General features: G+C 31.3%; 1 protein-coding gene across 1 annotated transcript in view; it reads left to right on the top strand.

Moving 5' to 3' along the window:
- The window catches only part of LOC110993848 (sperm surface protein Sp17), a 67,413-nt gene extending 54,640 nt beyond the window's left edge, over nucleotides 1-12,773 (top strand). The window contains exons 4-5 of the mRNA XM_022260213.2: nucleotides 2,125-2,222; nucleotides 10,781-12,773. Coding sequence (XP_022115905.2) covers nucleotides 2,125-2,222; nucleotides 10,781-10,885 — 203 coding nt within the window. The 3' untranslated portion in view covers nucleotides 10,886-12,773. The remainder of the gene's footprint in view (nucleotides 1-2,124; nucleotides 2,223-10,780) is intronic.
- Nucleotides 12,774-13,548: the final 775 nt, after the last annotated feature.

Genomic DNA, 13,548 nt, shown 5'->3' with positions numbered 1-13,548 from the left:
CGCATAAATGGGCGTTGTATGTAAATTCCCTAAACTGCTAAACCCGTTTCATCAAGATTCCTATGTATCCTACGAGAATTTTACATAATAAATAGCGCAAACATATATAAAATTCTCTTGTCACAATGTTAGTTCCCATACTCATCCGAAACGGCGACTCCGATTCTTATGAAATTTATTATGCATAATCAGTAGGTCTGGCAATCAGCTATTATCTGTCTTTCCAACCCCTAAGTGATAAGGGGTGTCTAGCCCAATAATATTTTTTTATTTTTGTATTCAGTAGCATACAAAACAACATACAACCCTTAATTTTCAACCCTCTATAATTAACCCCTATTATGTATCTATTAATTAAAATCTAATTGAAAAATCTTATTCGCCGGCACTGAAGTTACGACCTCCGTGCATCCGTCGAAAAGAACCTGACTAAGCGATTGACTATTTAATACTAATTGACTAACTAATTCACATTTCTGCCAAAATGCATAATGATGACGTGCAAAAACTTCAGCTCTCTGAACTTTTTCAATTTAAACGCCTGATAGAAAATTAAAATTGTTTCAATTTTAACTTTGAACAGCCTTTTATTACGTTGAATAATAAAGAATCTCTTATACCCCTCAGAGTTTTATTGATAACTGAGTAAATATATATACCGAAAGGTGTAACATTAATGACCATTAGTAAGATTTATATTAGGACAACGCCGGAAGTCTATAATTACCAATAGTGATAGGAATCTTTAATATTGTGTTTTGTACCACGCGATCCCAAGGCTGCGATATCATTATCTAGTAATAATATGACTATTACAGGCTAATAAAATGCTAGGTTTCGTATTAAGGTCCTCTTCATCCTTCACTAATTTTCAAAGTACAGTTATTCTTTACAAATCTCTTGGCCGTAGTATTTTAGAGTGTGCTACTGTAATCTGATCACCACATTACAAAATGCAGATAAATTCTATTGAAACTGTTCAAAAACGTTTCCTTAGAAAGCTTTGCAATAAATACGAAGCTTGTTTTGGACTATTTCAAGTTGGATACTCGAAAACTACGACATGACTTCTTTGATCTAGTTTATCTATATAAAACATTTAACTTTAATATACACAATTATCTTCTTACAAAATTTTTCTTTCTTTGTAATCCTAGAGTTACTCGAACTAAAAGTCTACTATACGTACATACGGCTCGCTTATCTTCTTGTTTTAATGGTCCAGTGAATGGCTATCTCGCTCTTGCAACTTTATTACTAACACTGATGAAAATATTGATGTGTTTTATGTTTTGATTATTTATTGTTATAAATGCTCAGAAATCGTTTTGGTTTGATAATAGTGAAGCTACCTGAGTGTTTTAATGAATGTAGCACCTGGTTTCTGAGTACCAGAGTGCCTTCCCCATGACAAAACTTTCGTTCAAAAACTGTTTAATTATATTTTTGCAATGCGCAAAATAGTCGTAGAGCTCTGAATCATGGTGGCTCTTTGTCTATTCTCAGAGTAACTGCAAATAAGTTTTATTCGAGAAATCCACCCTAATACTGTTGGCTGGCATTAAATCCTCTTTATTACAAAGAGTTCCAACGATGTGCAAATTTCTTTCTTCCTTATATTTTTTTTTGTATTTACTATTCGGTGTTATTTATCCAAACATTAAGGCATTACGTTGGTAGTATTAGAAACAATCTATGTATCTATGTTTTGTTACACTAGTATATATCCTTGATTAAGTTTTTTTGTAATGAATATGTGTCTATTTGTATCTTAGTTATAAATAACACATCAGAAAATATCGATCCCACAGGGATATGAATGCAAAACCTTCAGCCAGCCACAGACAAACACTATTCCGATTTATCAATGTGCAATAAACGTCAATTAGTAATCATGTTTTAATGTTATTTATAGTAACTCTAATTAATACTAATTGGTATAACAGTGTTCATAATATCTGATTAATTAATGATTTATTAATATGATTATTTTCATGATATACGTTTTATTTGTATAGTCAATATATGTTCATAAGAATAAAAAAGTCGATCGATCTAATTGTACCACTTATTATTATCAGGTTATTATTATAAGGTTTCTATAACAATATAATTTATTTTCAGACTTGTGCAATGCGGCGACGAAAATTCAGGCGTCGTTCCGCGGACACCAAGCGCGCAAGCAGACCCAGGTTGAAAAAACCAAGGAACAACAGGATAAAGTGAGTCATTGTGGACACGACAACCTTTAACGAACATCTCATGGTTCTAAGTGTCTAGGTTTAAAGACATTTATTCTCATAATAGAAATTAGTCACTTCCATGAGGAAACTTATATGCTAAAAAAAAAAAGAAACTTGGTAGAACTTGGATTGGTATCATTCAATAGATGGTTTTTTAATCTTAATTTAAATATTGCTGCCTGCACTTTTTATATTTTCGTCATAGTGTCTTCTGTACATACACATCGAATACGCTTCTTTAGAAGACACACATACAATAATCTCGTTACTGCATTTTACCATAAGTCAAGTTGCTTACGAAATACTTCGTTTGGCAGCTGCTACGTGGTGTTGCCTGGTTACTTTAAATACCAAACTCCAAATTCATCACCAATTTATGAAATAGCAATGGCCAATTGACTCGCGTAGGTAACGATCTCCTGGAGTGAAACGTCTACAAAGTCGGACTATAGATATATTTTTGTTATCATAAAGTTTTTTTTTCTTAGTTGGTAATTCCTATCTTTCAGATTATTAAATAGAATTCATGGGTAAAACATTATTTTTGTGGATTCGTTCTATAATACTGTAGTTTTTTTTTGTTCTATCATCAACAGTTTTCACAGCGCATGCGATGACAGATTTTTTATGGGTAGTTTTTTCTCACCTTTATTGCATGATTGAATCCCTATTTTTTTGAAAATATATTCTCTATCAGTAGAGATGCTATATAATGGTGAAATAATTTTAAATCGGTTTAGTAGTTTTTGTTTGAAATGTTACAAACATACAAAAACACAAATTTTTTCTCTTCATAATATTAGTATGCAAGGAATAAAATCAGTCTACATTTACCTAAAAAATATCCTGTCTTCTGTTATCACAGCGTGAACACGCTTAGACAAAAGGAGACAAATATACTTCTATAAAACAGCGTAATGACGCTTAGTTTTTATGAAAGGTTTCATTTTTACAGTATTTCAGTCTTGTGTATATTGTAAACGTAAAAAAGAATGGGTGTAATAAACCAACCCTTGAATTTTAACGGTCCATAATATCAATCAAGATACCTTTATAAAGAACGAAATTGCCTTCCAAAGTTTTCTTTTCTTTAGTCTATTAGTCACAACTTTGCCCGTAAGGAAACTCATTATGGGAGACCTCGAAAGAATTCATATTATTTGCTGCGTTAAAATATAGCCTCCAAGTAATATTACGTAGAAATTTTTCCTTAATTAAAAAAGTGTTGAATCAATTACATTTCGTAATAATGAGGAATAGTAGATATGTATCTGTTTAATATTTTATCATCAGCCTTCTGTGCTTAACCTAAAAAATTTTGCCTGAAAATCAACACGTTTTAAGCTGTCTAAATGAGCATGATAACACACAGTTCAGAGGCTTTAAGACATCATGTAATATCTCTCTGGTCTTATATACTCGATAGAACCGAGCTATCAGCTAACGATCGTTTTAATATTACTTTAATACGTAATATTCTCAACGAGCACTTGACCCGTCAATCGATTTCTTGGCGAGAAATTCTTCAGAATAGTTTTAACATAATATGGATGTTTAACTTTGCTGAAATCATACTATATATGTCGGAGCAATGGCGCTGGTATCGGCTGCCATTTTCATTATTTAATAACTTCAAAGGCAAATTAGTTCACATCTATAAATTAGCAGGCTGGAGTTCGTTGCTAGTAATTTAATAGTCTTTATTTATATTATGCATTTATATTATTAGCAATGTTGTATTAGCTGCCATTGCTTCAATAATTATAAATATTACTGCAATATAATACTGTGCTTTATTATATTAGGGTTAACGCTGTTATATATCAGTATTACAACCTCTAGGTCAGCAAGAAACATAGGTAAATTATTTGTTATTAATAATATGCACATAATTACAATATATTTTTAGTTTGTAATTGTATATTAATATAATTAAATAAAATATTTTTATTGCTAATTGTTCGCGTAAACCAAAAACAACATGGAAGTAATTATTTAAAAAATGTATAAACAATAATAATTTCCTCGACCTTGTGCGAAGAACCTGTCATTTTAAATGTCAAATTGCAAGTATACAAGGTGAGCCTGTTATGTCATGATTATATTTATTATATATTATAATTTTCTATAATATATTTTAAACTGGTTCCAACGTTTATAACGTGAAAGAGCATTAATTAATAATGGCAGAAATTTTAAATACTACACTACTTACTAGATAGATTGTAATTACAAAATGTCCGCCATTATTTCATGTGCCCACAGCAAAGACTAACCTTCTGAAAAGGGCACATGTTATTCGGTGTGTTATTTTAGGTAAAGAAATATAAAGGTTAACGGACCTCTTTCATTGTTCTATCAGTGAACTGATAAAAGTTCTATTATTTGTTAGTGCCTATAGTAAGTTAATTTCTTTTTTATTATGCAATTTTGTTTTTACTAATTTCATATGTTTGTTATTTTTTTGTTTGGTCTGTAAATTTTAATCACGTATTGTACAAACTGGTCAATCTGTTAAGGCAGGAGTGTTTTTATAAATATATAAAAAAACAATATGTCTTCGTTTTAAAGAGGATGATAACTTTAGTCAACATTAGAACTTGTCTCTAGTTTGATTTCTATTTTAACCAAAGGTTTTAATATCAATTGAAATAAAACGACTATTAAACTATTCCGTTCATAAAACTCATTCATTCAACGCCCTTTTAGCAAAACACAAATTCTCTTTATAAAAGGGTTTATTAATAAAAATGCTGCTTACACTGTAAAACTTATTTTTTTATGAATAAGTGTGTAAAAACATAATATATATATATATATATATATATATATATATACATACTACTCATTTAGTGTTGTAAGTCACGCATAGCAATCAAATGTAATAAAGGCCATAACATGCAAATCTTTTTGAGATAATTGCTACAGAAGTATTGAACACTCTATCTCGTAAAAAATAAACTATCATGTTAGTAAACTGTATCAGTAGTAAACTGTACCTGCTTGTCAAAGCTTTATACCGAATAGCTTATTAGCAAATGTTGCTCGTTTGCTGTCCTCGCTTAAAGATATTACATCCGATATTTATGTTTATGATATCTATCTATTGCATAGTGAATCAAGAAATTCCGTAACGAAAAATATTTCTCTGCACACAAATAGTATTAATTTAATGTGTTATAATTATATGGTATTAGTAGTATTATAGCATTTGACTAATAAAAAGATCGAACGCCTTCTCTTTATTTCATGAATACTATTCCCATTTTCACTTACCCCAGTTGAAGTGAAAAATTCAACTCATTTTGAAAATCTTCATAAGCTTCTGTTGTACCGAAGAATAATAATTAATGAGCGCCAGCTCTTCTTCCCAAAGCAATATTTCAAGAAAGATTAATTTGTAAATAAATAATGCGATGGAGTTTTTAGTCCTCACAAAGACAGGGATTTAAATTAAATTTCTTAGCTCTGTTACTGCAAAGAGCCTTTTAATTTAATATTTATTAAAAAAAAGGTTGCATCTCCATACAAACGTCTTCTTAACAAAATACTTGGCGGTTAAAAGAAGTCCTCTGTCGCCTTCTACGCCCTAACAATCTAAAAATCTAACAAATCAATTAAGAGACAGTTAATATAAATTTAGTAATTTGGTCCACGTTAAACTGATATTTTTTCTGAGAGACATCGTCGCCTCGAAATGCACATTTCTGTTTTAATAGACAGGAATCTGGCACTTCCTTATTAAATTAATAAGGAACTACCCTTTAGTACCCCCTTGTAACATCAAAGATTGTTTCTGGTGCATGTAAATAATGTACCTAGTCATAGCCAATTTCAATCCGTCCTCATAGATTAAAATTATTCCGCCTATCTCTTTGTTTCAAAGTCAAACCACATTGGCACTATTATCGGATCTGAATATTTAACAGTCTCATGTGAAGCCTTAAAATACTCTAACTAATACCGGATATGGAAACTGGGACAGTTGGGCCGGAAGTAGGCGGCTACTTGCTTCCGTTTCACTTGTGTGATAAGAATGTGTAAAGTTTGTATCAGTTAATATCGATCCACATAGTTTTCAGTAGAATGTTTTTGCGTTTTTAATAAAAACTATTATTAAAATATATTTTAGAGAAATAGTTTCCGTGAAAAGAATTACTCAGCAAGAGATATAAAAAATCTTAACATAAGTATAAAATACATATTTTAAGACGTTGTGATCACCAAACGTACCAACCAACAAATAATAATAATACTCATATTATATATATATATATATATGTATATATATGCATGGATTTTAAGGTTAATTTATACTTCGCGTGCTCTCATTTGAATAAAAGCTTTATTTTAATAATTTTAGCCGTTTTCAATATTTGTAGGGTCGGGGAAAATGTGTAGACTCATTTTAATAAGAGGTCAATAAAAATAGCATATTTATGCAATCGTTGTGTTTGCTTCAACGTGCGACTCTCTAAGTCTCATCCTTGAGGTCGTAGGTTCAATCCTCGGCTGTACACCAATGGACTTTCTTTCTATGTGCATATTTAACATTCGCTCGAACGGTAAAATAAAACCTCGTGAGGAAACCGGCTTGCTCTAGGCTCAAAAAGTTAATGTTATTGGTAAACCGGATGATTGAGCACTAAAACCTATATATATAATATATATATAATCGTATGTATATCTTAATATATATAAATTACCTGTCACGTTGTTTGTCCGCTATGGACTCCTTAACTACTGAACCGATATCAATCAAATTTGCACAACGTGTGCAGTTTGATCTAACTTAAAAGATAGGATAGCTTATATCTCAATTTATACCCGCAATTATTTAATTGCAAATGTTTGTTTATTATTTGATACAATTCAATATATAAAAAAACCTTAGCCACAACAACGCTTGGCCGAGTGTGCTAGTATATATTTTTTAAACACATTTTGTCTAACATTATAATCACACACCTTACATAAAATATCTTATAAACTAAAATGTTAATGTGTTTTTATGCTATCCATTTACATATAAATAAGCCTTTCAAAACATTATTTAAACACTGTAATGTAAAAATATAAAACTGTAAAAACGTGTTTCAAATAATTATTTTAGACAGATTTGCAAATTGGTTCGCGGCTCAATGTTCGCTAATCTAGTCTGTCCCAGATCAAAAATGACTTTATCAGTTCCACAACGTTCATCTGGGAATTGAAGCATAAATTTCGATAAGCTTTTGGGCCCTGATGGGACGAATACTTAATGTGATTTGTGGAGCCAATCAATCCACAGTGGATTTACGTCAAATGGCAAGTTAGTTCTGGTTTGTGTTAGATAATAGTGGTCAAAAGATTTACAATTTATACAAATAAAGAACAGTTGTAATTTTAGCAGTAACTAAGTAGTGTGTGAAAATTGAAATCAATAGTTCAAAATACGATTTTATAATAAATGTTTTCTTGTTTTCCTTCACCATTGTGAGTAAATCTTTTAAAATTCACATCATATGACAGCAGACGCCAATAGAATTTTCATACAAATGGAGCATTCGCTTCAACAACAGCAAACATTTAACAACACGAAGAAGAAGAAGAACGACGAAGGTAGTCATGATAAAATAAAAATAAATAACCAGAAAAGTGAAGCAAGAAAGTACACTTGTACCCAAGGTACAATTAACGATAAGAAGAAGATAATTTATAAAGCGGATGGGCCAAATAATAATGGAAACAGCAGGTGGTACACACATGTATAAATATAAATGATATATGAACGTCAGATAAATTCTACATCATTCCAACGATACACTTTCAGCACCAAATCAAAGCAAATAAAAGCCTTTTTCGACAAAGGCGAAATATCAAAAGACTCATACCACAAAAGTAGTTCACATTCTTAGTCATTATAAAGAGAGGGCTTGACAGATCTTTTGTTTTTGTGCTAAAAATGTTTTTTGGATGAAAATGTGGGGCATTGTGTCGAATGTAATTTGAAAAACGACCTGATTTTTTGTAATCTGTGTGGCTACTACCGAGTTTATTTATTCAAATATTTAAAAAAATATAAGAAAAAATTTGTATGGATATAAACAGTACAATTACCATATTATCACTCTGTACACATTCGACTTCGGTTGAGAGGATTGTTTTATTAAATTTGAAAGAGTTTCGGGACTTTGTTAAGTTATTTAATTCTAACTTCAGAGTAACATTAACGATTTCATACTTTTAACCAAAGTTTAATCATTTGTCTTAAGATACAGTATGTCGCACCAGAAAAAATTGTATGAGTAATTATTATTTTGTAAAAAAAATTTACCAGGAAGCTTGACCCTTATTTGGAAAGCTTCCTAAACTTGTCAATTAATAATTCTTGACTTAGAAACTTGCCGCAGACCCCAAATTAGGCCTTTAATCTACCCACGCAAACTTAATTTTGATAAATCTGTCTATGTTCGTAGAAACTTATAATTAAATTAAAGTCTATTTTCGGTTTTGAAACCATATAGGGATTTCTGTTTAACACTTAAAAAAACTTTAGTAATTTACGTTCTATAACAGTTTATTAGCTATATAAAATAAATAAATCAGTGGCGCTACAACCTCTTTAGGTCTTGGCCTCAGATTTCTGAATCTGTTTCATGATCACTTTTAAATCTAATAGGCAAATAGGTGATCAGCCTCCAGTGCCTGACACACGTCGTCGACTTTTTGGGTTTAAGACATGTCGGTTTCCTCACGATGTTTTCCTTCACCGTTCGAGCAAATGTTAAATACGCACATAGAAAGAAAGTCCATAGGTGCACAGTCCGGGATCGAACCTACGACCTCAGGTATGAGAGTCGCACGCTGAAGCCACTAAGCCAACACTACACCTATTATTATTAGCTATATTGTCTAGATTATATTAAAATGGAATGCTGTTTTAAAAATACTGGCTTCACTTAATGCGATTTCGATTTAAAAAATTACAAACGCACCAACATGGAACCTTGCTCCAACCCTAAATCGATAGCAATTGTAGCGAGCCATTACCAATTCAGGCCACAATAAGATCGTTTCTAGAATAAGAAAACCTCCTAGGTATAGTTAAGTGGCGGGAACGTGACTGGAATTACAATGCAGGTCAAAAGGCAACTTGACCGGGTTTAACACTGAGTTTTGTCACCCTATGGGACCCTGGTATAAGGGCTTTTAAGAATCAAATGTAAATTGTGTTGCTGATTCAATAAGGATTTTCGAGTAGGTGTTTAAAAGAGCTTCAGAGACTCGGTGAGCGCTTTTGTGATCACTGAATTGTGAGCTTAGTACCGAATAGAAGGTATCTTGTTAATAAAATCTTTTGATGTATTTTTGGCATATCTGAAAAGATGTCTTACCAATATTCGGTCGAAAATAAAACCAATGAATGCTGTATTTTTATCTGACAGCTTCTTGATTATATATATTTATTTTTATATTTTTTCATGTAGGTAATGTACACTTTTGAACGTCAAATATTAAATTAACCCTTAATTGATTATGTGTTTTGTTATACTAACAGCCTTGTGAAAATGCTGAAATTAAGAAGTTTACAATTCTCACTAACTATTTATCTATTAGGGGATTTTACAATTAACATCTATGAGCAAATAATTAGTATTTATATTTTTTGGTTTTTATCTAATGAATTCTACAATATTTCCGCTTTAAATCAGTGGTCATTAATCAAAAATACGACTTTAAAATATTGCCTTTTAAGTACTTGGTATGTGGCTTGATTCAATAAGGTACGGAAAGATTCAATTGTTGATAGCTAAGGATTTTCATAATATTTCAGTTACATGTTACCAATATATTTGAGCTCTAGCGAAAAATCAAGTTGCATAGTGGAATGGAACTGATTTCTTTGATACTGAAAGCACAGATAGTTTGGGAAGTGTCATGCAGTGTTTAAATAACTTAAAATGTATTTTATGGAGCTTGACGAAACATAACGAAATTTGATTACTTATACTTGACAGCCGAACAATAAGCAGTCACAGGTTAAATCAATTAAGTGTCAATGTGACGTTTGACGTCATTTACAACAAAGTTTTAATGTGTGTATATTATGATTTGTGACATAACAGTTAAATAAATCGGTAATTTGCAAAGAATGTGGTAGATTCAGATTAATCAATTTAAAAAACCCACCATCGGCTATAAAAAATAGGAATGCAAAAGTCATATTAAAAATCATAACGTCATTATTTAAATTTATAGTAATTATCTTAACAGTACAGTTATATTTCTAATTGTTATGAAAACGTATGAATTAAAACTCTTCCACGTTATAAAAGTACGCACGTATGTCACGGCAGTGGTCTGTAACTTCTGGAAACGGTTTGGTTCCAGAAGTTACAGATCGTAGTGTGAGTAAGTACCTAACAGCGTAACAATTATTTAAATACATCGTGGCTCGACATGTGGCGTCTGCATGTTACATGTACCGCCGTGTATCCAACATCGGAAGACAAGCAAGTTTCATAAGTGGATTTAAAATGAAGTTCTTGTTACAGGAGGATGTCGAGAACATCGACTTGACGGATCCCGAGCTGAACAAGGCTGCCACTAAGATACAGGCCTCGTTCCGCGGACACAAAGTTCGCAAGGATACCAATTAATTTTATCACTATGGCTTTTGTACGAAATTACAACTAACTAATTCTAGTTTCATTTTAAAGTTATTCGGAGGTTTTGAAGCATTTGAAACATTACAGAACAACACCAGTACTTTGTAACTCCCAATCACTATCGGGGGTTTTTTTATCAAAAGTGGGAACGCATCTTCGAATCCCCGTCTCCACAAGTAGTAGGATTGTGGAACTCGGCCCACACCACTATTGGGCACCTATAGGCCATCCATACATCCCTTACATTTTAGTCGAATATGAGTTACACGGCACTGGTGCAAGTAGAAAGGTAATAAATACAATTTTTCTATAGTAAAAAGCCAACACATGTTCAATATTTTATATTATTTATTTTTAAAATGTATGATTATACTTTCATTCTGTTAATTATAAACTAAATCAGTCTTATTGTTTTAATTTAAGTAGTTATTCGTTTCTTTCTACAGTGTATTTAAACTTGAAAAATAAGCGAGTCAGTTAAAACTTAAACTGACCTACTTTATATAAATAAAGGTTTAAATATATAAATGTTATATTGTATATTAAAGATGCAGTGAATCACTTAATTGAATTAACGTATATAACACTAGAGAAAGGATGTTTTATGTTCTTGTTTAAGTCGCAATTCACCTTAAAGCAAATAATTAAAAACTTCTCTAAGTCATTATAAAATGTCTCTAGTCAAGTATATTATTTTACTAAAATATCTTGCTTTATTTAGTTGAAATGTAATTACTAATGTAAGTATGCACAAGATACTTGATGTAATAATTTTCTCTATTTATCGCTAGTTATAAAGTAATTACGTACAAAAGACAGTTATAGTAATGTGTTTTAAATGATATGTCACATATTACAGATATGTGAATCGTGCACATGAGTCAAAAACTCTAAGATATTTTTAACCCATCAAAACACGTGATGATCTTTAAAATGGCGTATCATTTCTAACACAGCGTAGACAAATTACTAATAATAACAAAATAGATATTACCTATCCCATTTTTCTATATATTCTGGAAAATTCTTGTAAATTTTCAATATATACAGTTTTTTGATAACATTCCAATGTATTTTCTTCTTTATATTTGTTAAATAAGTTATTGTAATTTATTGTAAGGACTAAACTGACGTTAATTGTTCATAGAAGGAAAAGTTACTCCGTAGCTTCCGTAGCTATTTATCTCCATACAGTGTATGCTTTTCTAAGAATATACACTTAAATAATTAAATTAAAGGAATGTGAGAAATATCCATGCTTTTTGTTGAATATTATTTTATTTTGTTTAAGTTTTGTCTAGGTGTTAAACGTGAATGAATTTTTTGAGGTCTTGATTATAACAAATGCCAACTACAAATAAATATACGAAACTTCCAAGAACTTGCATTGTCAACTTCAATGTAGGTAAACATTGTGAGTTAACTGTAGGTCACATACGAAGCAAAAAAGTTGGTTATCTACCTGAATCTGAACAATGAAATAGATACAGTTTACTGTCTATTTATTATCAGCTTGAGTGAGTGTTCTTAGATGATTTTGACCAGGATCTTGGCTTATACAATATAAGCCAAAATTGAGGAAAAATTTATGAAATTCATATAAAAAAAATGATTTTTCAATTTCGTTTTACACTTATCGATTTCTCCATTTCCACCAGATGTCAAATTTAGTCCTTACAATTGAAATTTATTATTTAGTAAAATCGTTACTAAGCATAGTTCTAGGGCTTACCCGTTATTAAATACATTGCGTACACCTACGTTAAGAAAAGAATATAAATTATTTTAATCAATTACTATGTTGCCATAATCACGCATTCAATATTTTCTGTAAATTACCGAATGGTTTATTAAATAAAGTATTTAATATTCGCCATTATTTATTCGTATTTTATACCCTTAAGCCCCAGTTGACTACTTTGCATATATTTGTGAAGAAATTAGCTAAAATATCTAACTTCTGATTCGATAGCAATCTTTCGCAACCACTTGAGTTAAGCAAGTGGTATCTGTCGACGAGATACGGCTCTTAACATGAATAAATCGCTCTAAAGCCATAAGGCCGCCAGTTGCTTTTGATAAATTTATGTTTTATATTTTTTTTACCTTTTATGTAAGGCAACGAAGTGTTAATAAATAAATAAAATAAATTTATTTCCGTTAGCCGTATTATTTTTATTTGTAATAAGAGGCAATCCATCGATCCGAATATGCCGACAACGAATTTTATCTGATTTCGTCCATTATAATAAAGGCAAGTAGAACTTGAAGAAACTGATCATGGTTGGTAACACAGGATACAAAAGATCGCGTGGCTGATTACCAGATTGACCGACCAAGTACTTATCGTCCTCAAAATTGTACACTATCAAGAGAGTCGCTGGACAGAGACAGGTGGAAATAGATAGTAGCTAGACCACGACGCTGATATATGACCTGACGATTAAAGAGAAGTAGAAGGCCCACGGGCAAGAGTCCAGAATTATCTCGTGTTAGGTGATAACGCCGCCAAAGTCGAAAGTGCGTTGCCATTTACGAATTGGTACGTTGTTTTGAATTGGTTCAGAAATACTTAGTTGGCAGCTGGTTTCACATAACGGTGGTGCGCGGCAGAAACTAACTTATTATTTAGTCTCCAAACAATTAGATTAATT

The sequence above is a fragment of the Pieris rapae genome, chromosome 9 (assembly GCF_905147795.1).
Source record: "Pieris rapae chromosome 9, ilPieRapa1.1, whole genome shotgun sequence".
Classification (NCBI taxonomy): Eukaryota; Metazoa; Arthropoda; class Insecta; order Lepidoptera; family Pieridae; genus Pieris; species Pieris rapae.
Note: the sequence above shows the minus strand (reverse complement) of the source record. Positions and strands in the feature narration are given on the sequence as shown.